The sequence below is a fragment of the Aulostomus chinensis genome, chromosome 15, assembly GCF_037954235.1.
Source record: "Aulostomus chinensis isolate RoL2024-O1b breed Wild chromosome 15, RoL_Achi_v1.0, whole genome shotgun sequence".
Taxonomy (NCBI): Eukaryota; Metazoa; Chordata; class Actinopteri; order Syngnathiformes; family Aulostomidae; genus Aulostomus; species Aulostomus chinensis.
In genome coordinates, this window is record NC_141334.1 from 14,734,848 (window position 1) to 14,761,283 (window position 26,436).

General features: G+C 43.1%; 3 protein-coding genes across 6 annotated transcripts; 2 read left to right on the forward strand and 1 right to left on the reverse strand.

Moving 5' to 3' along the window:
* The first annotated feature begins 802 nt into the window (after window positions 1-802).
* Window positions 803-6,564, forward strand: LOC147248876 (palmitoyltransferase ZDHHC23-A-like). The gene is made up of 5 exons (XM_086226569.1): window positions 803-1,372; window positions 2,734-2,868; window positions 3,862-4,446; window positions 5,022-5,189; window positions 6,191-6,564. The coding sequence occupies exons 2-5, from the start codon at window positions 2,750-2,752 to the stop codon at window positions 6,462-6,464; spliced, it is 1,146 nt and encodes a 381-aa protein (XP_086082695.1). The 5' UTR covers window positions 803-1,372; window positions 2,734-2,749; the 3' UTR covers window positions 6,465-6,564.
* A 6,312-nt stretch (window positions 6,565-12,876) lies between these two features.
* LOC147248877 (lipocalin-like) lies at window positions 12,877-16,352 on the forward strand. The gene is made up of 6 exons (XM_086225906.1): window positions 12,877-13,060; window positions 14,019-14,158; window positions 14,265-14,338; window positions 15,721-15,834; window positions 15,932-16,033; window positions 16,125-16,352. Exons 1-6 carry the CDS (start codon window positions 12,968-12,970, stop codon window positions 16,142-16,144), a joined length of 543 nt encoding a protein of 180 aa, XP_086082032.1. The 5' UTR covers window positions 12,877-12,967; the 3' UTR covers window positions 16,145-16,352.
* LOC147248878 (zinc finger Y-chromosomal protein) lies at window positions 16,177-25,863 on the reverse strand. Of its 4 annotated transcripts, none has more exons than XM_086225904.1 (8): window positions 25,425-25,863; window positions 23,064-23,160; window positions 22,447-22,575; window positions 21,179-21,328; window positions 20,932-21,060; window positions 20,708-20,842; window positions 20,419-20,562; window positions 16,177-19,042 (listed from the first exon to the last, which is right to left on the reverse strand). In XM_086225904.1, the coding sequence occupies exons 2-8, from the start codon at window positions 23,128-23,130 to the stop codon at window positions 17,742-17,744; spliced, it is 2,055 nt and encodes a 684-aa protein (XP_086082030.1). In that variant the 5' UTR covers window positions 23,131-23,160; window positions 25,425-25,863; the 3' UTR covers window positions 16,177-17,741. The 4 variants fall into 4 exon arrangements, with proteins under 4 accessions (XP_086082030.1, XP_086082027.1, XP_086082028.1 ...); XM_086225901.1 differs by having other exon boundaries at window positions 22,447-22,761; XM_086225902.1 differs by having other exon boundaries at window positions 22,447-22,761; window positions 23,064-25,863.
* Window positions 25,864-26,436: the final 573 nt, after the last annotated feature.

The window sequence follows — 26,436 nt, forward strand, 5'->3', positions numbered from 1 at the left end:
ATTAGAGCCAATTCAGATCTCAGGTTCCGGCCTCCATCAGGACTAATGGAAGAGTTACCACAGCAGCTGCAGCAGCATCTTCTCTCTGCATTGATTGAGTCCATCCAGACCTTCGCTCATGTGGACATTAAGAGGTTCCACTGATCTCGGAGTACCTCCCTTCCTCCACCTTCAGCTTCTAATGCACCTGCTGTTGATGTGTAATGACTTTGTGTGTGTGTGTGTGTGTGTGTGAACAAACTATATGTGGTTCCCTTGTAAAATCCATAAATAACAACAGTTTAATCTTGTGTGTTTTTTGTTGTGTTTTAACCATTTTTTCTAGTTCTAATCAAACATCAACAACCATAAGTATTGGATTTTTCGGTATTAGCTGGCTAACTTCATAAAAAACACACATTATTTGTGTTTTTAGTTCAGGCCCAATTCATGCACTTACCAAAGTGACCTCAGAGACTGTGAATCCTAATAGATGCAGGGGAGCTGATGTGACCCTGCACTGATGCCCACTTACCACATGCTCAGTGTTGTCAAACATGAGTCTAACGTATAGGAAGACTGGCTCAGATGAATTGCAACTCTCTAGGTTTACCCCCCCTCCCCAACACACACACACACACACACACACACACACACACACACACACACACACACACACACACACACACACACTTCTAGAGTTCTCTGTGAGTGAGCAGCAAGGTCAGGTTGCTTGTGGGAGGAAATCTGATCCCTGAGGGTGGGGCGTCTCCCGTGGATCATCAAACACACTCTCTTATCTACGTGCTCCTGTCATGTTTCTCATACCCACCCTTGTCTGGCTCAGTGTGGATTATCAGGACTACAGTTTTTGGAAACCTCAACGTAGACCTTCAGCTGTGAGGGGAGAAGAGACGAGGAACGCTCCAGGCTGGTGGTCTGTATTTACCAAGCACGCCAAGATTCAAACCTGGAATGGCTTGAAAGTAGGCTAAGTATGCAGGAGAACAACTTGTGAACTATTTAATGATATGTGCGGAGGATCGTGTTCACAGATGAATCAAAGCGGTGCAAAGCAGTGGTCAGAAGTTCTGCTGGGACCCCCCTCACCCTGGGAATCCAAAAAATGACAACCATCTCAGAGCGCTGATACGGTGTCACGTCCAAAACCGCCAGGGCAGAAACATGCCAATTTCCTTTTTCACCACACATGACTAATGACAAACTGAACTACTTTTTTCTTTTCTTTTTTTCTTCTCAATCACGATGACTTTTTTTTTTTTTATTGAATTTTTTTTCTCTAAAGACTGGTAGTCTGGAAATAGCATTTTTGAATTCTGATACATCATCCCACATTTATTGATGATTTCTGTTTTTGTTGTGGAATGAAAAGGTAAGTTAAAGGAGCAAAGTTTCAGCTTGACTTTGAGAGAAGACATTTTTCTTTGAACATATCTTGAACATATGAAATAGGTCAAATATTGGTGGATAACATGAGTACATGTCGCAGTTGAAAGTCACACCTGTGGCTGTCGCTATACGTTATCTATAGTTTATATATATATATATTCTAGCAATGTATTTATATGTAGACTCTACCAACCATATGACAAGGCTATAAAACAGACTAAAATAATAACGGATGATAACTGGTCTCGAAGTGTTGAGCACTTGGATTTGCTGGCCCAGATAGTTAGTCCCTACAGACACGGTGTCCTTGTTTCAACAAATTACATTAGAAACTCTCGGGGATTAACAGGTCTGATTATAGAAATAATTAAAATTCCACCATCTTAAAAGAAACTGAAGATGTTGCAGACACCCTGTACTAATCTGTGTAATACTGCACTGTTACAGCACACTGTGGTTTTACACATCTTCTTTACGCGGAGCTTATAGGGTGATTAAACTTTAATAAGCAGCTGACGTTGTTCGTGCACTGCCGCTGTCATGAGGTTTTGTGTGTCTTAGACTCGCAGTCATGCTTGCAAACATGGATTGAATTCTTGTTCTAATTATCATTATCATTATCACCACTGCCTCCCAATCAGGGCAGAGATCCATACATTAGGTCAGTTCTTCTCCTTAATTTTTGGTACAGAAAATATGACTGATATAAATTATTTAATTTTCATGTTTAAAAAGTATTTTAAGGCAAAGCTTCCCAACATTTCAGCTCAGGACCCCCAAAATGAAGCTGCCACAGACTAACGATGCCAACAATTCCTGGCAGTGGTTGAAACATACAAATAATATAATCAATATGCAAAAAACAGTCCATTGACCTGCTATTTTTTATTATTGTGGTTTTAGTGTTCCTTCTGATCCTGCAATCCTTTTTTAAAAATTCCTGTAAGTCATTTTTGGAGCCGCTCACAACCTCCCAAGGGTTCCCAACCTTGATATTAAAGTAAAGCTGCTGGAGTAAGTCTTTAGGATATGGATGGATGTAAGTAAAGTGTTTGTGTGTGTGTGTGTGTGTGTGTGTGTGTGTGTGTGTGTGTGTGTGTGTGTGTGTGTGTGTGTCTGTGTGTGTGTCTGTGTGTCTGTGTTTCTCTGTGTGTGTATGCGCGCGCATGTGTGTACTTAACAGTAACCGCACGGTTACAACAGCAGAATATCAGCCGCCCATAAGAGGAAGTAACTTCAAAATCAATAAACCTCTTTTAGATCTGAGGATTGTTATTTGTCTACTCTCTTTTATGCAGTGGTACTGCTACTTTTTAAACGCTGGCTTTTGTGTTGAAATGACAGAGTTTAGCAGGCCATTATGAAATGGGAGAAGTTAAAGCCTCCAGAGCCGGATGAGCCTCTGTGTTGCTGTGAGTGTGATTTCTGCCAGTGTGGATGTTGCTGTGACTGTGAAGATCTGGATGAAGCCTTTAACAGGTATGAGGACGGGTGTTCGTTTTGTTAAAATAAATACTGCAAAACGGAAGAAAACAAAACAAAACAGCATAGTGCACTTAGTTCAAACACTGCGCCGGCTTCTTCTCTCTCCAGTCATGTTTGGAACCTTTGCGGCACTCAGGTTCACCCATCACATTAGTTTGCTGGTCTTTCATCGAGTCAACATTCTTTTGGTTCCACTGTAAGAGCTAGAAAATCGCTCATGTCTGTAATATTACACAATGTTGGCCCAGAGACTGTATATAAAGATGGACGATGTCACAGCTCCCCAAAAGTGAAGCCAATACATCTTTGCTGCACCCTAGTGGTAGGTTGGAGTATAGGTCATAACTCGTCCACGTTAAACTAAAAATACTGGTGTAAAATAATTTTCCAAATATTTCTGTCATTTAAGGCAAGTGTTAATTTCAATGATAGACTTTGAATGATTATGCCATATAAACATGTCAAACAGGTGTGACTTTGTGATTGACAGCAGCTCAGCGTGAAGAATCTGAGAACCTCAAGACAAGATTAACTCCTTGTAACCGTGATTGTCTGTTTCAACCTGTAAACATGAATTGTTCTGCAGTGAATCGATCGCTCGCCATTGAATCAAGTGGGACCTCGATACCGCGCCTCCATCCTCCGATCGCTCTGGCTCCAAATAATGTCACCATTTCAAGATGGCAGCGCCTGTATCCAGGACATTTTGACTGAATTTTTGTTTTTTGGTACAATGGGAGGAAGTGGAGATCTTTATATACAGTCTGTGGTTGGGTGGGCCCACAGCTCATTTTTGACCCCCTACAGGGTTAGTCCAGCCTTTAGATTTCAGTTCAATATGAAAGATTTCCTACAGATTAAAGAGTAAAATAAAGTATTTCTATTTATGCCATAAAAGTATGAATGTAAAGTGTTTTGTAAAGCAGAATACAACTTCATTACATCTTTAATGAGTGAATGTGACCCAATGCCTGCTGTCCTCTGTAGATGGCTGAAAGACAAACCCTCCAAAGGCGGATGTCAGTCTGCTGTGCTCGGGGCTGTGATCGACAACCTGGAGATCTCTATGATCCCGGCGCTGGTCCTGCTGCCTCTCCTGCTGAGGGTGGCCTCTCTGCACTACCTGCTGGGCGTCACTATCCTGACCATGCTGCCCGGCCTGGTACTCTGGTACTACTACGCTACTCACCGAAAGAAGAGACGCACCCTCTTCTTCCTCACCCTTGCCCTCTACTCCCTGGCCTACATGTATTACCTCTTCATCACAGAGATTCTACCTCGAGGGGACGTCAGCCAGCTGCAGGTGTGCACCGTGACAGCTGGGATGATTCTCACTATTGTCTCTCTTATTCACACCAAGAGGGGCCCAGGATTTGTCACGACCACCCTATCTGAGGGACACAGTCAGAGTCAGGAGTCCAATACAGAGGCCCCCGTCTTAGGAACAGAAAAAGAGCCCCTGAAAGCAAAATGGAGCAGGTGCTCTGTATGCAAAATACTGCGACCCCCACGGGCAGGACATTGTCGAACCTGTGGATCCTGCGTCCAGCGTCTGGATCATCACTGTATCTGGTGGGTCATATTCAACATGCATGTATATTTACTGTGGGGAAGCAATATTCAGCACGGTGCATTCACAACAGCTCACACGTGCACCATTAATAATGTCCTCTGAAGTTACTTCCTGTTTTCCTCCTCAGTGGAGAAACTACAGTTAGACCACAGTCGTACTTCTGATCTACAAACAGCGCATTGTTAGTTGTTTGGACAGGAAGCTAAGAAGATAGGAGATTTGAAATCGTCAGGGGGAACAATGTCCAGGTTAAAATGAGGAGATTTTATTTGGAGAGGATAGAGAAACAAGAAGTTGTTGTTGAAAAAAACCTACAAACTAGTGGGCACACAGAGACGCCAAATCAATGTTAATCGGATTTGCCCCAAAATGTAATCAGGTGCACAAAGTTTGGTGAAATTTGGCCTCATAGGTTTTGCAAAATCCAGACACACAAAAACAAAAAACCCACAACCTTCTTGTGTGGTGGGAATGAAACCGGGTTGAAAGCCTTGTTTTTGCGTCATTTCACTTTAGGAACAGTTGTAGCCAATCAGATCAGCTGGTTTGTTTGTGTCTGCCTTGTTTTGTGTAGGATAAACAGCTGTGTTGGCCTGGACAACCATCGCAGCTTCCTGCTGACCCTCTCTGTGTTCGTGCTGACGTCTCTGTATGGGATCAGTTTGGTGCTCCACAGCCTCTGTCCTCAACAGTACCTGATGACCGCTCTCTTCTACTGCCCCGGCGCCTACTCTCAGTCCAGGTGGGTTCCTAAATGTCTATACAGTATGTGCATGTGAAGTCAAAATTCCACTGAATATGAAAGTGTAAATGTTTGGCCCGTAATCGTCACATCCCTCTCTCGTTCTTTCTTTGCTTCCTACTGTCTCGTTAGGAATGTAGCTAAACACACTAATGAACAAGTGCGCTTTCATTAAAGGGCTAGTTCACCCAAAAAAATGTATTTTGCATTTCGAGTACACACAAATAAGACTTTTTCAACACTGTATCACTACTTTGTGACTCCAAAATGCAGAAAGAGCCAGCCAAGTATATTTAGCTCGAGGCTAATTGCACCTTGTAGCCAACAACTACAAATAACAACAAAGCAGTCCAAAAACATCAGTTTGCAAACTCTCAAGGACGTCATCTGGTGGAATCAATATCTTCTTTATCCAGCCGTATGGGTGAGATGGCAGGAACTTGACTACTCTTTTCAAACTGATATATTTTTAGGTCTTAGTTCATTTTCAATACAGTTAAAACATAAAGTCTTAAAAATATTTTCATGTGTGAAAGAAAATTAAATCTTAAATCATAATCTGAGGAATGAACTCTAAATCTAAATATATACATGTTAAATCTAAATCTAAGTTTTAGGTTTAAACATAAATGTTGAGTATAGATTTAAATGGCAAATGTAGATCTAAGAGTTCAATCTAAATCTAAAAAAAACTTTAAACTACAATTGAATAATAATGTTGCTCCACGGTTGCTGGAGAAAAATACGCTTCTGTTGGCACCAAGTCAGTGATCACAACTTGTTTCTGCTGCCCCTACATAACACACACACACACACACACACACACACACACACACACACACACACACACACACACAATTTTACAAAAAAAACTAATAGATTAGCAGGTCTTTCAGGCTCAAGAGAACAGCTTAAGACTGTGACCTAGTTCAAGGAGAAAGGACTTTAAACTACACTGTGTGGTTGTAAAGTTACATTTCTCTCTCTCCTCATATTCCCAGCACAGCACTTTGCTTCACCTGCGCGTGGTACAGCATCATCGTCACTGGGGGGCTGTTTTACCTGTTGTTGGTTCAAGTTCTGAACATCAGTTTCAATGTGACAGAGCGAGAGGCCCAGCTGGCTCTGAGGAACAAAAGGGGCCAGAGCCGCCTGTGGGGACTGGTCGTTGACACGGGGGAGTATTCACGTGGCTTCTGTCAGAACTGGGTTGAGTTCCTCACCATGACAGATGCCACCACGTCTCCTCGATCCAGCCTCACCGACTTGGTCTAGTTTCACTTTCTGCTAATATGAACAGAATGTTTATACGGTGAATGTTTGAACAACACATTCTCATGTACATCCCAGCAAAACCACGATTAAAACTTATATTTGAGCCAGATGTCTTTGGGTTTTGGATTTTTTGCATGGGAAAACACTTGGTGCATTATTATAAATGTACATGTTAGATTGAGTTTTGACATGATACGTAGATGCGTAGCTGCCTGGACAACATGGAAAGGACTGTGGTTTGACCACCCTCTAGTGGTGGATGTCCTTTACCCCTGAAGCCAGACACTGGCTTTGGACCAGGACTAAACCTAGATTTGCTCCAGAACTGGTGTGTCACATCAGAAACAGTCTCTAAAGGACCGGTGCATCGTGACCTTATCATTTTACACAGGTATTCTATCTGTGTACAGGGTGTAGATGATAGTCTGGGTGGGCCTCCACCCAAGGAGAAGTCCGTCACTTCTGGAAAGCTCCTGCACTTAAAGCATATGCCTGTAGAGGGCAGTACTAACCTTCTGATTGACATTAAATAAGCATGAAGTTGTGGTTTTATAATCCATTAATGGTCTTGCTATATCTCTGCTGATGCCAGTTTTTGTGATAGGTTTCATCTATTTTTGTAGACTGTACAAAGGTTTGCATGTCACTGACATAAAAACAGTTCCATTTTTCCCCTGTGCATACCAAATAGTTGTACCTCACGTCTATTCTGATTCAACTATGTCCATTTATACAGAACCAGAAAGAGGTCACGCAGGAGGGCAATCTAGATAAAAATAGATAACGAATTAAGAAATAATGATAATATCCCTAGTGGTGCAGTGGTCAGCACTGTGGCCTCACAGCAAGAAGGTTTCGGGTTCGAGTCCCGGCTCAGGCACGGGATCTTTCTGTGTGGAGTCTGCATGTTCTCCCCGTGTCTGCGTGGGTTCTCTCTGGTACTCCAGCTTCCTCCCACCATCCAAAAACATGCAATTGGGGACGAGGCTGATTGATACTCTAAATTGACTGTAGGTGTGACTGTGAGAGTGAATGTTTGTTCGTCTCTCTATGTTGGCCCTGTGATGAACTGGCAACCTGTCCAGGGTGAACCCCCCCTCTCGCCCGTTGACGCTGGGATAGGCTCCAGCCCCCCCGCGACCCTTAATGTGTAGGAATAAGCGGAAGATGACGATGGATGGATGGATAATATCCCTAATACACCTGCACAATGTAATTTACCTGTACTATAATGGAACCATCTATGTATCACTGAAACAGTGCTGTGTCAATTGTGGTTCAAGAATGTAAAAGCTGAAATCATTCTTAATTAATGAGAAATTGGGATCTTTGTGTCATTTCAAGTTGAAGTGTGTGTTAAGTGTGTGTTAAGTGTGTGTTAAGTGTGTTTGCCTTTGACCCACTGCACTGTCCGCTGACACACAAAGCCCAAAACTACAAGTAAGGATTCACCTCAGGGTGTTTTACAATCTGTAACACGATATAAAATCCTCTGTCCTTAGGCTCTCGCTCAGTGCCCTGAACAGTTGAGTCTTCAAAAGTCCCTTTAAAGTAGAAAGGGACTCTGCGGATCGTATGGAGTTATAAACCACAGTTCTGTTATGACAGGTTTTTGCCAAAAAGCATGTTCAGTATATAGTGGATATAGGCCATTATTCCCTGCGTGTGTAGTGTGCAGGAGTCCCTGTGTGTGTGGCATGCATGCATCTGTAGCATGCACACGCCCACGTGTGTGTGTGTGTGTGTGCGTGCGTGTGCGTGTGCGTGTGTGTGTGTGTGTGTGTGTGTGGTATAGCGCTGCCTCCGAGCTGCTTGATCGCTCGGTCTGGGGAGATCAGTGATCTCTTTTACGAGGGACACCTGGACAAAACAGCACCATAAAACAATTACAGCCGGCCAAGACAACCCTGAAAAACAAGAAACTTTAAAGGCAGTGCGATTGGGTGTCGTCCATAAAGTCAAAGATCCCAAAGACATTTGCATGTTCAAACTGACTGGATGATCATCGAGCTGATAAGTGACGCATGGAACATTTTTAATGCTTTGGGCAAATTAATGTGTCATATTTTCCAGGTGATAATTAAAGGTTATTAGTTGCTTCAGCAATTCGATGGGGAGTGTCAGTTACATGAGCAAATTATTTGAAAATAAACGCTCGTGTCACACTTTGTCTACGCTGAGCCACAAAAACATTCACCTCCTAATGTTCATACTGAATTTACAACGACGGCATTGTACCGTCACTGTAATGAGCCCAACAAATTCCTGACTGCTTCAACACTGACCATTTGGAGAGAGTGAAAGATTTACGCAACAACAAACTAAACTTATACACTGCTCAAAAAAATAAAGGGAACACTTAAACAACACAATGTAACTCCAAGTCAGTCACACTTCTGTGAAATCAAACTGTCCACTTAGGAAGCAACACTGATTGACAGTCAATTTCACCTGCTGTTGTGCAAATGGACCAGACAACAGGTGGAAAAAACATAATAGGGCGGCCCATGCTATGCTTTCTGGCTGATGTTTTGGTCATTTTTGAATGCTGGTGGTGCTTTCACTCAAGTGGTAGCATGAGACGGAGTCGACAGACCACACAAGTCAGGCTCAGGTAGTGCAGCTCATCCAGGATGGCACATCAATGCAAGCTGCGGCAAGAAGGTTTGCTGTGTCTGTCAGTGTAGTGTCCAGAGCATGGAGGCGCTACCAGGAGACAGGCCAGTACATCAGGAGATGTGGAGGAGGCCGTAGGAGGGCAACAACCCAGCAGCAGGGCCGCTACCTCCGTTTTTGTGCAAGGAGGAAAAGGAGGAGCACTGCCAGAGCCCTACAAAATGACCTCCAGCAGGCCACAAATGTGCATGTGTCTGCTCGAATGGTCAGAGACAGAGGGTGATATGAGGGCCCAGCGTCCACAGGTGGGGTTTGTGCTTACAGCCCAACACCGTGCAGGACGTTTGGCATTGTGACATGTGACAGAGTCTGGAGACGCCATGAAGAACGTTCTGCTGCCTGCAACACCCTCCAGCATGACCGGTTTGGCAGTGGGTCAGTAATGGTGTGGGGTAGCATTTCTTTGGGGGCCGCACAGCCCTCCATGTGCTCGCCAGAGGTAGCCTGACTGCCATTAGGTACTGAGATGAGATCCTCAGACCCATTGTGAGACCATATGCTGGTGCGGTTGGCCCTGGGTTCCTCCTAATGCAAGACAATGCTAGACCTCATGTGGCTGGAGTGTGTCAGCATTTCCTGCAAGACAAAGGCTTTGATGCTATGGACTGGCCCGCCCGTTCCCCAGTCCTGAATCCAACTGAGCACATCTGGGACATCTCTCGCTCCATCCACCAGCGCCACATTGCACCACAGACTGTCCAGGAGTTGGCGGATGCTTTCGTCAAGGCCTGGGAGGAGATCCCTCAGGAGACCATCCGTCAGTCGTTGTAGGGAGGTCATACAGGCGCGTGGAGGCCACACACACTACTGAGCCTCATTTTGTCTTGTTTTAAGGACATTACATCAAAGTTGAATCAGCCTGTAGCGTGTTTTTCCACTTTAATTTTGAGTGTGACTCCAAATCCAGACCTCCATGGGTTAATAAATTTGATTCCCATTGATAATTTTTGTGTGATTTTGTTTTCAGCACATTCAACTATGTAAAGAACAAAGTATTTAATATTTCATTCATTCAGATCTAGGATGTTATTTTAGTGTTCCTTTTTATTTTTTAGCAGTGTATATCATTCAGTTGATTACAACCATCAAACTGTTGCAAACGTGTAACACAGTTACCAGCTGAGTTCATATATGATGCGATGATTACAATCCGGGAGCAATGCACAAACTCTTAAGTAGACTGTAAGATTTTCATTCTTCTCATATTCTCAACAAATCATGAAGGCAGCCTGAGAGTTTATTCTTTAAACCCTCAAAAGAAAATGATTCTCTTGTTTGGTCAATCGTCCTAAACAACATTCAAGAATTAGTACTTGTGTAGGTAATTGGTGGTGACAATCCACAAGCTACTGGTTTGTGGTTTATGAAATAAATGTGCAGATGTAAAATAGTTTTCTGGCAGAAAATGATTTTTTTCTCTGCCTGTGTGCTCTTGTTCAAACTGCCGAGGTATGTAGATAGAAGGAATCTCTGTACTTTGGCATGTATCTGCCTGCACGTACGGGGTACATCTGGGCTCGGTTCGAGGTTTCACGCACATCATTTTTTGCTATTAAGCAGATGTGTCAAATTACATACGCATCATAAATCAGAGAGAGAAAAAAAGTGGTGTGAGAGAGTGATGGCAGCCGCACAGCCGCACATTAATTGTTGATACGTCATTTCATCACACAGCTTATATAACCCCCCCCCCACACACACACACACACACACACACATACCTGCAAACATGAATCATTATGGTAAAATCATACTTTATATAAACAGAGTAAAAACATTTTCCTACCTCCATATGGAGACTCTTGCACTGATTTGTCATCATCAGCGCACGCACACTTCTGCGTGAATCCACCACAAACACCAGGAAATTATGTCACACAACAACGCTCACAGCTGCTTTCACACCCAGAGTCATACTGTGCTCCAGGATTTACCTTCACAATCAATGTTCTTCATTCTGGATTTTGGCAGAAAAAAAACTGACTTTTGGTGTCCGGGTCATCATGAGTGACATCACCAAATAAATAGCTGGTCTGCAGTCTGTTTGCCTTGCAGTTTTTGTTGTTGTTGCTTTGCAGCAGTTCTCCTGCAATGGCTCTGGTCCAGGACAGAGGGCAGGGATAGACTTGGGGCATGGGTGGAGATGATGAACAAATCCAAGTTTCTAATTGCGTGGTGTAAAGTGTCTCTGACAGCAGGAAATGAAAGGATCTTCTTTTCGTTATGCATGTGAAGGCACTTTTTTTCATTTAAGGCATTCGACATTTAAAGCAGCCACAGTTTGTGATGACGTTGGCGCCCCCCTCTGGCCAACATAGGAAGTGGTAAACAGAATAAAGAGAGCGTTATTTTCATTGGCACCACCACCTCAATTTACAGCCATTTAGTTTGAAGGATGCAGTGATTTCATTTATCTTATTTGTGACTATGTAACTAATATGAAAATGGTAAAACGTGCAAATTTGCCACTAGTAATGATTGTTTTAGGACCACTAACGTGATGTTAGCCAACTGAGCTTCTGCTGCTTCATTTTCGACTCATCTGATTTCAAACCAACAGGCTTATAAAAGGACCATGAGAAAATGTCACATCTTCTTGCTGATGCTCTGGTGTGTCTGTGCAGCTCATATTATATAAAGGCATCAGTATTAAAGTTCCATGGTTTAAGCTTTTTTGAATCGTAAACCGTCCCTTTCTACATCATTTTGACGGTATACTGACATGGGAATTCAGATCCTAAAGCCTCTTTCATCCGTCTGCTGAGCTGACACGATGGTCCTGCTGGTTCGTAGCGCTGTTTTCAAACTTTGAATTCTAACACAAAACCTTGCAAGGTGTTTTACAAGGAAGATAAAGAGAGAAAGATCTCTGTAGATGTTTGTACTTTCTCTAAAGAAATTCCCTGAAAGTTTTCCTGAGTGACAGGGACTTTGATTTTTGGCAACCACAAACGTTTTGGTTAATCTTCGAGTCTCAGCAGATGTTTATGGCACTCAAAAACCCTCAGGCCATTCCTGAGATATTGTGTTGACGACAACGTGTATGTACACCACCCCAAAACATAACGCCTCCGGCCAAATGGCAGCTCAGATCAGAGTTTGCAACCGAGAGGAGACAAGCCATGAGACCAGAATACCCACTGTGGCTCCAAACACACAGAAACCCCTACGAGTGAGACTACTTTCCCAGGAGAGTGTTCAGCTCGCTCCATGAAGCACCGTCAGGTGTCCAGCCTGCATCTGTGTTGCCTCTGTGTTCTACTGTCACAGCTGCTGACAGACAATTTTATTCTGTGTTCTCGGCCACAGAAAGTACTGGACAACAGCGACTGCTTTGTTAGCTGTTGTTTTTTTGTTTTTGTCTTTATTTTTTAAGGCTAAGCTCACAAAACGAGCCCTGCGAATTATAATTGTGCCACCAAACACAGACACTTTCCAAACTGAGCTAGATGACAAGATTCTAGTCTTATAGGTTTTACTGTTTCTGGACATTTTTCTGTCAGCTGTTTTGCTTTCAACTCATTCACGATTGGCTGGACTGTGCTTGTGGCTGTGAAATAGAATGAGTGTTTTTCTGATACTTCACGTGTTTGAACCCATCCCAGCTCCAGGCTTTGTGTGTGTGTGTGTGTGTGTGTGTGTGTGTGTGTGTGTGTGTGTGTGTGTGTGTGTGTGTGTGTGTGTGTGTTTGTGTGCTGGGAGGGAAAGCATCTCTCCTCTATATAAAGGGATGGCAGGCAGGCAGAGTGTCAGCAACAGATGTGCAGCTCTTCATCCAAGCTCTCTTCCATCGCAGCTCCTCTGACTGATCCTGCTCCACAGCCGCTATGACTTTATTGCTGACGGTGCTGGCAGCGCTGCTCTGCTCCCTCAGGGTTTCTTCCCAAGTCGTACCCCAGGCAGACTTCAACTTACAGGAGGTAAGACACAGAGCAATGCTGACAATATAACCATTCTTGATGTTGGTTGACGGCAGGTACATTTGTTAAGTACGGCATGTGTGCTGGTAAATTTGGAATTTGCAAGATGCCTAGGCCTGACAGAGGTTAAGAAGGGGTTAGACCAACTGCATGTTAAATCTACATGTCATCTCCTTCAGGTTCCTGTGTACAATCACTGAAGCATTTTTTTTGGGGGGGCTTTAGAAGAGAGAGAGAATTAAGGCATGACAAAGAGTAACAAGAGCGAACTGTGAAACTGCATACCTCTGAAAAGAGTATATGACATCAGCAATGCTCCATTTCACTGTGATGAAACTATTCAGGAGCAACAACCCCCCCCCCCCCCCACACACACACCCATGCAAAATCTGTAAAATTATTCCCCTTAAGCAATAAAAAATAGAGCAAAATCTGTGTTATTTACAGTCATTCTGCATAGGTTGCCACGTATGAAGCTGCTCGGCAAATTTTAACAAACTACAATTGCCAATGTCACGGCACAGCATAGCTAGCCTGGAGTTAGATGGCACGGATAGCAGCAGTCATCATAGTTCTACATGAGTCAGCAGTAATACTTATAGTAATACCCACCAGTATTGCAGTTGTCAACATCCGTTCTGCTTCTGCATTTGCGTTGCAGCTTTCACATCTAGTTTTTAATTTATGCAGTCCTGTTGTTTTTTTGTGTGCTTTTTTTTTTCGTTTTGGAAATGCAGTGCAGTTGTCCAATCTCGGTCAATAACACAACTTGCATTTAAAAAGCAGTCGGTGGGAAATCGACCTTTCTGAAACATTTTAGTAAGTAAAGCATTAGATTTACAGTTAGAGGCGAGTAAGTCCCAGAACAAGTGTCGTATGAGGAACTCTCTCAGTCTTCCGTCGTCCTTTCTTGAGTTACATTCAGTTTCTAAATGCAAATGTCTGTGTGTGCTGACAGATGGCAGGGAAATGGTATCTGGTTGGATTTGCCACCAACGCCCAGTGGTTTGTTAACCACAGAGAGAACATGAAGATGGGCACAGCCATACTCACCCCAACTGCAGATGGGGACCTGGACATGTCTTACGCCAGTCTCAGGTGGGTGTTTCGTGATAGACGAGAGTGGTGGTAGACTGCGTATTCGTGCGTGTGTTTGTAGGGGGCGGGGTTGACGTGCAAAATCATGTTTGTTGTGTTTTTGCAGCTCTGATGGAACATGTTGGAGAATGAACAACCTGGCTAAGAAGACTAACGTTCCTGGAAGGTTCACGTACACAAGTAAGCAAGAGTTCGCCCAAGCTGGCGCACAATCTTGAATGTGCACTATGTCAGTGTTTGGGTTCAAAACAGGTAAAAACAAAACCCCAAACATAGCTTGACAAAATAAGCTCTTGCAGAGGAAGGCTTATCTACTGAAATTATACTCGTTATACACTGTTGTGCCTCTAGAGGCGATAGCGAGCCACTGAAGATTCCAGCCTTTCTTACACAAGAGGATGAAGACAACGTTGGCCAGAGGCTAGTTGATGTAGAAAAAAACCCCAAAAACTGCTCTTTTCTTAGATAATTAAAATTGCTCTGAAGTCCAGTAATTAATCTCACAAAACAAATGCAAATTGTGTTGGTATATGATTTACATATTGATATGGAGATTTTACTGAAGGAAAAAGAGAAGGTGACATTTTGAATATTTAACTTGGTATTTATAATTGTTTGTCTGCATACTATCAGGCACATATTATAGTTTTTGTTTTTATAGTATTTGTTTGGAGTAGTTTTGTGTTTGATACATTTTATTCTGTGTTAAAATTTGGGGGAAACACAAAAAAACCCTGATTTACCAATTGCACTTTATAGGAGGCAGTTAAATGTATCTTGTAATTAAGACAACGAGTGACAACACTGACAATAACTTGAAATGCACGTTTAAAAAATAGTGGCGTGTAAAAGGTCTGGCTATGTTTAAGCACAAGAAACACAGAACGTCCGCAACCTGTCATGTCATCAGGGTGGAGAGGGTTTTTTTTCACCTGCTCTGTTCCGATCCTACGGCTCAAACTGAGCCGGTCCTCTGGCATCTCTGTCATCATGAGAGTCCGGAGGATTGCATCATTGTGCAAACATGAAAAAGAAGGGAAAAAAATAACCAAACACGGTCAGCGTGGCTGCTGCCGTCGATAACTGCCCACTTTCATGTTTCGCATCACGCATGGATCCAGTTTAAACTCAAGAAAACAATCGGCTGAGGGCAGACAAACGGAACCCGGTTAAGGGTGTGGAATGCTGAGTTGCAAGCAGGAATCTAACACTTATCCCCTAAACCAACCACCACCCTCGTGTTTTGAACACGGTAACACCACCCCTCACATGATATTGAACCAGGGACGTAGATCAGTTGCTGCAGGAAAGAAACTGACCTCCAATGGAAATGAATTTTCAAAATAAGAGGGAAATCGATGCACACCATGCCTATTACATTAACCCCAAGGACTGAGCTGAGGATTGTTAAATTAGATTGTTGTAAAGTCTAAATGAATTCAACAGCAGGCTGCAGCTTAGACATGGTACCTTTAATGACCATAAATATTCAGATATGGAAAAGTACTACTAATAAAAGAGAGTAACCGTGCTATAACAATACAAACTGCTCTCTCCGTCAGGCTGGGGCAACCTGAACGACATGAGCGTGGTTGATGCAAAGTACGATGATTACGCTCTGACTCACACCATCAAGACTACGGGGAACAATCCCACCATTGTCAACAAACTATATGGTAAATTCTTTACGCTTCAAAACACTGATGCAAGCCTTTAATAGTCCAGTCCAATACTGCGAACCTTGAAAGGTGACTTTCTTGCGTGTTGTCGCAGGCCGTGAAGTGGACCTCAACCCTGAGCTGCTGGAGAAGTTCCGTCAGTTCTCCCTGCAGACCGGCGTCAATGCTGAAAATATTGCTGTCCTTCCCAAAAATGGTACTTTTGAGATCCATGGAAAGATTTAATCCAAGGCAGCGATGATGAGCGATGTTTCACACTGACTTGTCTGTTTTCTCTCCTTCTGTAGCTGAGTGCCCACCCCCCTAGCCCTCTGCCAGGGTCATCACACGCTAACAACGCTGAGGATTTCGTTACGGTTTTGCGTTAAGAAAAGGATCAACTGATTTGGTTTATTCATTTGCATGAAGAGCTCATGGTGCCACCGATACTGCCTGATATCAACATTAACTCCTTCGCTTTTACCACCCTGCAGTTGTTACCAATAAAAGACAAATGGCTAAAATACTTTGTTTTTATTATCTTTTTTAACAAATACGCTGAAGTACATCCATAACAACACAGTTCAGATTTCCTTTTTATCAAGTGTTTACATCTACACGCTTTGTACAGATTTGTATACAAAACAATAATTTACGTCCCATAGAAGTCTAGTTACACTTACCTATACAACAACTTGTAAATGAAATAAATATAAAAACAGAAATAATCACAGGTGAAAAAAAAAAAAGTAAAAAGCCATAGTACAAGTACACCACCAGCACCTGTTTTCTGAAGATGCATCTAAAAAGATATACATTTTCCCTTTCTACTGGCAAAAGTACATCTGTGTTGGCGAAATCAAGAGTTCAGTCCATCGCTTCATAACAGCAGCACCAGGTATACTGTAGGATTCCTTTTGAGGCCAGCCTATTATAGCTGCTATTATTATTATTATTATTATTATTATTATTGTGATAATTTCAGACCGTGCCAATTCATATGAAAAAGTTTGCTAATTTTTATACAAAATGTTTAAAATGAAACCATTTCCGATCAAATCAATGGAATCTCACTCCCATGCAGCAATAAAAATAATGTCAGTTGGGGCTTCGGGTGCTTGATCAGAATAACTCGCAATACATGTACTGACTTGAACTAATTCATATACGGGACGCCATGATCGCATCATCATGTGTGCTGACTGTATTTCGCTAGCAGGTCATCCACTATTTCGTTGTGTGTTGTTTCCACAATTCTGTGTAGTAATTCTCATCCCAGGCCGCTGCACACAGCCAGCCTTGTGTTTTTGTTAACACAATAAAAAGCATTATGTTACAGAGAGGTGGGGGTCCGAGCACCAGGAAGCACAACTAATGTTTTTATGCCACTCACTCACTCTCTCTCACTGTTTCTCCTGCGCTCTGGCTCGCACGCACACATGATTACTGCATTCATTGTGAACTTTATCAAGTGCTACGGGGAACAGGTTGCTAATCCATACCTCTGTGTTAAGTACATTTGAACGAAGATGACACAAACGTTTTGCAAATTACATTTCAGTTTTGAGACAAATAATTAGGACCATTGTGATTGCTGCCTGCAAAATTAAAAATGTGTCTATCTACAATGAGACTTTAGCACGGTCTGCCATGCACACTGTCACCAGTAAGGGACATGCAGTTAAAAGTGCAAGTCTACAAAGAGTTCTGTTGCTCTGACAGTATTCATATTATATACATGTGTGTACATCTCTCAACGGGAGCTAGGCCGGGGATCAAAAGAGAACAGAACAATAGAACAGACTAAGTGCAGCACGCACACACACATTATTTAAATGTGAATGGTGCAATGCTGAGGGTGCAGTGATTGGGGTGTGATGGTTGCGTCAACATTGTTCTTTGTTATGGCACAGTATCAGTCAGAGTCACTCTGCCTGGACCACGTCCTTGTGGTGGCGCATGATATGCTGGTTCTTCTCCGAGGGTCGTCGGAAGCCTTTCGAGCAGATCTCGCAGCGGTGTGGATAGTCCTTGGTGTGAATGGAAATCACATGTCGTTTGAACCCCGACGCATCCCCAGTGCTGTAGTCACAGTACTGGCACTGGTAAATTCTCCTTTCTTTCTGTCCTTTGCCAATAACTACAGTCACACTGCTGGCTAAGCTGGCTGCACTCACTCTAGTGGGCGGGCCAGAGCCGCTGGACCCGCTAGGTGCAGATTTTTTTGGTGTCACTACGGGGGTGTGTGTCTCTGTCCTCTTAGCTTCACTCTTTTCAGGAGCGGCCTGTTGCTCCTTCGTGTGGACAGATAAGATATGGCGGCTGAGAACAAATGGGTCTGCTATTTTGAAGTTGCAGTGTCGGCACTGGTGGAGTTTCTTGGTGCGGTGGGATACTGAATGCTTCTTCAGTTCAGATGGCCGATGGAAGCCTTTATCACAAACGGCACATTTGTGTGGATAGTCCTTAGTGTGAACAGAAATGATATGGCGTTTCAGGTCACTGGAGTTGGAACTTTTGTGATCACAGTGGGCACAATGGTGGGTCTTATTCTCTTCGTGTGTGAGTCCATGCTGCATCAACTCCTCCTCCTCGGCAAAGGTCTGGAAGCAGCGCTCACATTTGTATGGCATCTCTTTGCTATGCTTAGTTTTGATGTGCGTCTTGAGGTTCGAGGAATCGGCCGACTTGTAGTCGCAGTACAGGCAGGAGTATGGCTTCTCGCCCGTGTGTGTGCGCATGTGCTTCTTCAACTCTGAGGGGTGTCGGAAGCCTTTTCCACATTCCACACAGATGTGGGGGAAGCTTTTACTGTGAACAGCCAACAAGTGCCGGTTGAGCAGTCCTTGCTCTGCAGTTTCATAGTCACAGAACTTGCATTTATGCATCTTGGTGGGAGGTGGAGGTGGCTGGCTCTTGGGTTCTCGGTGGTGGTGCTGTAGCCTGTGAGAGAACAGCGCTGCCTGCTGGTGGAACTCCTTCCCACACATTTCACACTCAAAGGGGGCCTTGCTGCTCAGGGCGTGCACCTCCATGTGGTTGTGAAGGCTGGCTTTCTTGTTGGTGGTGAAGTCACAGTCTGTGCATTGGTACTTTTTTCTTGTCAAAACGTCCTGGTGATGATTCTTGGTGTGACGTTTCAGGAAACCTCGAGATTTAAACTTCTTGCCACAGAGCATGCAGGGGTATACCGTCAGAGGCTGACCATATGGACCGATGATGATAGCTGGACAGAAGAAACAACAAGAGAAACAAGGACATTACAACATGGCCGTAATCGTGTTTTTATCCTGTTCAATCAGCAGCGGACGCCTAGTTGCTCAAGCCTCTTCTGTTCATCATCAATGATGAAACAACAACAAATCTTATTTTCAGGCTTTTACAAGTGTTATGAAATAAAGAAACATGCTCCGCTTTCAAATTCGTTTTGTTTACAAGTTTTTTTCTCATACGCACAAAATGTCAATATCATATAAACGTTTTTGTATAGATAGACTCTACATCAGTATTGATCAACTTTGGCATATTTGACAATATAAGTTTTGGGTGATTTCACCTGGTTCTCATTCCAATCTCTAAAAAACATTCATGAGATCTTCTCAAATTTTATCATTTAGAATCTTTTCTAATGTGATACTTCAAAATTCACAAATACAACAAAGCGAACTCTACTACTGTAGTAGTAGTAGTAGTAACACTGCCAGATAAAAACGCTGGAAACTTCCGACAGTAGAATGCTCTACTTTAGGTTCTGCCTGGCATCCATTCTGATTAATCAGTGGACAGGAGAGTGAGCAGGAGCAACTGTCAATGTGTTGGTCAAATCACGTCACCTTCATTAATTTGGACAGCAGAAGTCTGCATTCCTTTGATTCTAACTATACTGATGATGTTTCACTGTTAATATTTATGTAGCCTGCATGAACCAACACATGGTGAAATTCCCAAGCTGTTATCAATTTATCATCACAAGAGTTTGTATTCACCCATGTGTGTCAATATTAACGTACTGAACAGTTCCAAACATTCTTGCCAACAATTAATTCAAAACACTTAAAATCAGGGTCACTGGGCAAACGGAAAAACACCTCTTGTGAACCGCGATGACATCTCACCCACCCCGACTGAGTCTGTGTTACAGAGCGGTGATCAAGATGAGTGATGTATACATGAATGGACGTGACACGGGGTCTGAGGCCCCCCCAGTAGCATCGCATCATACACTTGAGCCAATCAAAGTTATTTGTCTTGTTTTGACTTGGTGTCAGTTGTTTCTATCATGCATCTAGTCTGTATATGAATGCCTGAATCGCACCAATTTGGAGGGAAGAAAGACTCATGTGAAACAATTTACTCCCCCTGTCACATGTCAACAAACCTCTTTAATTACTGGATGTCATTCCATGAGTGGAAGTGAGTGGGAGAATCTCTGCTAAGTCAACAAATGTCATGTCTTAAACAACAGTGTGGTCCACCGAGTCATGCCGAAGTCAAACATCATTCATGACAAATGTGTTCTGCTTTCTAGTCCTTTCCTTATGTAGTAAAATGACAATTTTTGAAGTTCTAAGTGCTGGTTAGCCATGAAATTTAAAATCTCACCAGTTTGGACTTGTCTCGGCTCTGATCGCCGCTTGCTCTTGTTGCGCTGTCTGCCAATCTCGTCAACTCCGTCTGATTCATCGATGTGTAGCAGTGCACTTGCTGCGCCGTTCCGGTTCTCACAACTCTCGCTATCATCTGCGCCTGTGAGGGTAACGGAGGATGTTGAATATGCAAATAAAAATCACAAGCACGTGTACTGCTGTGACCAAGCGACTCAGAGACGTGGCTGCTGCAGACTTCCAGTGTTGTTTTTAATAAGAGCAATTTAATAGACAGGGGTGCTGACCATAAGCAGCTGCCCAGGCCACAGGCATGAAGTCCTTGCTTAGAGACACGCTGTCATACGAGCGGTCGTGAGTTACTGGCTCTTCACCTCCTACCACCACTTCCATATAAACCTCATCAGTCACCTTGGACCCACCTGTAGATGAGCCCAACATGTACAAAACCAAAAAACTGCAGACGTTTACTTTCATGAGCTCCCCCACTCCTTCAAACTCACTCACTTACCATGGTTTCCTTGATTGTGATGACTATCTCCAACAGACATGTAAACCATCTTCTCTCGGAGCGTTTGGCCAGATGACTCTGTTAATGCCACACTCTCCGTGTCTCCATCGCTGATGTCAACCGATTCGCCTGAGAGCAAAAACACATTTTAGAGTCACCAATTTATGTGTCAAACTGTGCAATTATCATCAGTCCTTCAGTTACATTTTGTCTCTCCATAAGAAGATGAAGGTTAATTGATAATCACCCATGTCATCCTCCCCCGAATCTGCCTTGAAGATGTACACCTTTATCACCTCCTGCCCGTCCTCATCCTTCTCCACCTCCTGGTCCTCCACAGCTCCCTCCACAGTCACCTCCGTCCCATCCTCCGACACCATTTTACCAGCTTCATCCACTAGTTGGGCAATAAACATCACATTTAACTTAAGCCATCCAACTATGAGGCAAGTACATTCAGCCAACACATCCATCTGTCCATCCATTTTCTTTGCCTTATCCTGTTAAGGGTCGCAGGGGGTGGAGCCTATCCCAGCAGCCTTCGAGCGAGAGGTGGGGTTCACCCTGGACAGGTCACCAGTCCATCACAGGACCAACACATAGAGACAGACAACCATTCACACTCACAGTCACACCTACAGTCAATTTAGAGTATCAATCAGCCTCGTCCCCTTTTGATGTCTTTGGACTGTGGGAGGAAGCTGGAGTACCAGAGAGAACCCACACAGGAACAGGGAGAACATGGAGACTCCACACAGAAAGATCCCGTGCCTGAGCCGGGGCTCGAACCCGGAACCTTCTTCCTGTGAGGCGTCAGTGCTAACCACTGCACCACTGTGCCGCCAGCCAAAACATATTAGTAGTTAATTAATTGCTATTTTCTATATCAATATGAATGCTGAACACCACACTACAACTGCAGTGAAGGACCAGCTTGGATCCAGTATGATCAGTTCAGTAGCATCTATAATTTCCCTGAACCTGATCAATATCAAAACTCTCAATTCCTGCTCTTTTTGACTTTAAATGGCACCAAAATAAAAGATTTGACAGTAGTTCAGGTTAAGAAATGCTACCAAAAAAAAAAATTACAAACTGAACAATGAATTGTAGTGTTTCCCTAATTTCAAACAATCTTACAACCTGTCAAGAGATGACGAGAAAAATCTGGACGGTGGTGAAAACAAGTTAGTCTCTGGTGCCCTAAGAGACAATATCCAACAATTTTATCTAACACCTACAGAACTGATATTATTCAAGGTTTGCTTCCCTTGACAAAGACATGTATAAGACAGTTATTTGAAAGTTTAACATTAAACAACACAAACATTACACAAACATGACTTAATAACTGGAAAGCTAGTCCACATCCTATTAAAATCGCTGCTAACAATTCAAATTCATTTCAGTTGTGTTAACCACTGTAAATCCACTACCCACCTTTAAACATGATTTCCAAAAAAGACAACTGGTACATTTAATTCTAACCCCAGCATTGCAGAGTGGTCAACTTACAGGATATCATTAGATAATCTCCACAGCCATCTTGGTCGTCCTCCTGCTGCTCTGGGTCCAGCCCATCTTCAGGGATGTCTCCCATGTCAACACCTTCCTCCTCACCCTCCAAGGCCATCACGCAGGTCTCTACAGCGACATCTTCATCTTCATCGCAGTGTACATACTCAGAAACCACATCCTCAACAGCATCCTGGATGACTAGTTCATCTGGGGTGAACCTGTGAACCGCCATGCCTTCCCCCTCGCCTTCTGACACCAACACAGTCTCTTGAAGCTCCACAACAAACTCCTGCCCGCCGGCACCACCCTCATCTGGAAGAAGCAGGATTACCCAGTTAACCAGATAACCATTAAGAGCAAGTGTTTACTGTGTATGTAACATGACAATTTAAGTGATGCTCAACATCATGCAGTTGTAATATAACCTTGCCATGCATAACATCTCATGATGAACCACACTTTACTTAAGCCATTCAAATATTTCAAGTTATCTGGCTAAACAAAGAATCCTGCTTCTTCAAATACCCCAACACTACCAGGTTTATCATAACATACCCCAAAAACTCAATGTTCATGATGTAATAATATATCAATGTAGCATGATAACAATTTACCCGATCCGTGTAATATTATTTTAGGCTCTTCAGAATGTATTGAAAGCCTGGTGACATCTTCATCCATTGTCCTCGCACTGCATTTGTTACTGGAGAGCTGAAAACAAATGATAAAGCTCAGTTCTTTAGGGGTTCACAGTGTCAAAACACAAAGCTGAATGGAAGGAGAACCATGTCACTCCCGATCTGCTTTAGTCACTTATTAAAAATGATAAAACAATAACCAGTCACCCTCACGCATCATTTCAAATGTTATTTTTTTCCAACATGAATTCTGCATAACAGATTAGACAGCTGTAAAGCAGGTGTTACGTACAGAATGACATTCATTAACATTTTTTTCCCCATTGGCTGTGCATGCATTCTGACTATCCAGCCCACAGGAGCCAATACACACAGTATTATATTGACTACAAAATGGCATGTCAACAGTGCTGTAAGCTGGACATGTGTAAGCTGTGCATCCATCTCTATGTGCATGTATCTCCAGTTACTCTTTTTATATCACCAATTCCTGGAGCAATGCCTTGGCATCAAACACTTTTCAAGAAAGAGCACAACGGAGAGCTGCCACAATGCTCGGTTACATGTTTGTACACAGAGCCCTGTGCAATGATTTGAAATGTTAGAAGGAATGTTATATTTTACAGCATTGTTCTCACTTTCATTAAAAAACAACTGAAATGATAATGCTATCCTTTTTTGTGGGGATACGTGTAAACAAACACAAAAAAGTTTTCTCCAATCAGTAGAATATGATGTGTAGGCAGGACATCTCATTAGCAAGATATTAATTTAAAATGACATTTTCACACACAACGCCTTGAACAAGTATTGCGTCTTCTTGTGTTTTAAAAATTGCAGTACACCTTATTGCTGTTTCCCTATTCAGATTTAATATGCAGTCATATTGAGAAGACCAATGGTTTCTATCACGAGTAAAATTATTAAAGTATCATTCAAAGCCTGCTAATTATTCCCCTGAACTCCAACTCCCCCCCCCCCTTCTTTCTTTGTTTAATAAGGGTATATAATTGAAATAAACGGCAGAATACATTCTCATGACCGATGGTTGTGTTGTTTTTAAAATTACAGTAATACTGAAGGTAGTGTATCAACAAACATAAGGTACTCTCTTGTTGCTCTAATATTATAAAAGGTATGGAGAATGGCTACATGTTACTACAAACCATTACACTGTGGAAAGTAATACATCATTTTGACTGGTCAAAGCAGGACATGTTCAGGTATAATGGTGGTTCTGGATCAGTAGGTTAGCATGCTCAAACCAAAGCTCTGGGTCTGGATCCCCTAAACTGAATACTACTTTCACAAGGAAAACTTTTTGCTGGGTAAATTTTGGATCATTGTTTTGTAAATAACGCACATTTAAGTACACCACATAGACAGAAATTAAGTTTTAATTTCCTGGTGAAAATTGCTGTATTTTTCCCAGTCCATCCCTGCACACGCACACAGGAGAGGATGTTGAGATGTAAACAGTGATGTGAACGATGCAGCCGGGTGCCATTTAATTTCCACAGCATGTACCATCCCCCACCTCCAGGTGAAAGAGGATGGCAGCGGTGTGAGGTGATGCACAGCCCGGTGCGTCAACGTCTTGATAGACGCTGCAGGCAAAGTAAACCAACACATATGTCTGGGTTAACTGGGTATTTCACTCATTCATGACTATAGACGGTGTAAACCCAGCTGAGATGAACATCTTTAACGCCAACGGACCACCACAGTAGCACAGATTTGTACACGTTAAAGTGCGACTGTCACATTCAAAACGCGTATTGAGGCACAGCTGAATGCGCGAACATGTAAGCAGCGTAATAATACCACAAAAGAAATGATACAGCGTTATAAATACATTGCAGAGACTCTGTCGTTGCCAGCTAGCGGGAAGGGAGCTAAATACACACACCTTTTCCATTACTGATTTTCATCACACTAGCGTCCGCCATTTTGTTAGCTTGAATTCTAAGCGAATGCTAATCTCAAATACTGACTGCAAATACTCCTTGCCGCTGAGAAAATGTGAATTGTGGAATGTTGGAGACCGTATCGTATACCGAAAGCAGTATCCAATAACGTGAAACAACTCCCAACGACAAATATCGGACAAAGCACACAATTTTCTAGCCCGTTAGCTAACCGGATAGGCCTGAGTTACCAGTTGTGGCCTTTATTGAGGCCCGGGCCCGAGAATAAAAGGCCATCCCCCTTTGCGGCCTCTCGGTGACAGTAAAAAAATAATTAAAATATCATATGCATGCAAAAACAAAGAGACACACACAAATGCAAACGCATCCCTGCAAACAGACACCTTACGAGCAAAAACCACCCCCGTACCAGATTTATGCTGCAGGGATGGCCTCTGTCGCTCCTCGGCTTCCAGGGCCGCCTGGTTCCCCCAGACTCGGGCAGGATTCAGTCGGGAATTTTGTGTTATTTGGGCGGGCCGGAGAAGAGCAGAGAAGGAGGGGTTAGGGGTTGTTTCTGGAGCTCCGCAGAAAGCAAAGCAGGACGTCTGGAGCCAGATCTTGTCATGCTACAGCCCCCCGCTCCTCCAGCTCCGAGGCCGCCGTCAGCACGACACGTCACAGCCCGACAGCGGCAGGAAAATGCGGAAGGGTTGAGGTGGAAATCACACCGGCAGGTAGCCTACCAAACAGGCCATAATCTGAAGACCATTGTTGGATGGGTTACGTCCAAACGTGCACTGTAGAGTTAAACGTTATTATTTTATGAACCGGTGATTATGCGTCTAGTTTCAAGCTGAGCACTGGTGGGTAGTAAGAACCAGTCAAACTATGACCCCAGACGGAGAGCAGCCCACATTAAAACGCTTATTAGTTTGCAGTGTCACCAGTTGCTGCCTAGTCTTTGTTGCTTCTTTAAGTGTAGTTCGCTTTAGGGGTTGAATTTAAGAGAAGATTTTTGAATTAAAAAAGTGAAAGGAGTTGAAAGCCCTAGTTTGTTGGAAAGTTTCCTGCATGTATACCAGTGTCATCGACAATGCTGGATCAAGTACCCAGTTCATTTACTTAAATTAGTTAAAGAATAGTAGAAATACCAAGCCATATTAGAATTAGAAAAAAAAAAACCTGCTTTTGAAAATTGACTTCAGTAAAAGTATTTTATATCTAGTTTACTTAAGTATAGAAAATAAAAGTACACATTCTACATGACGTTTGTGTATTCCAGTGTTGGGAGTTGGGAGGGGGGCGGGGCAGTCCTTGGTCCACTGACCTCCAAATGTCATGTTCACATTCAGATTCAGAAAACTTTTATTCCAGTGGGAAGCAAGTGGTGTGTGTGGTGTTGGCAGGGTTCAGTTCATGTAATCTTCATCAGGTTTTGG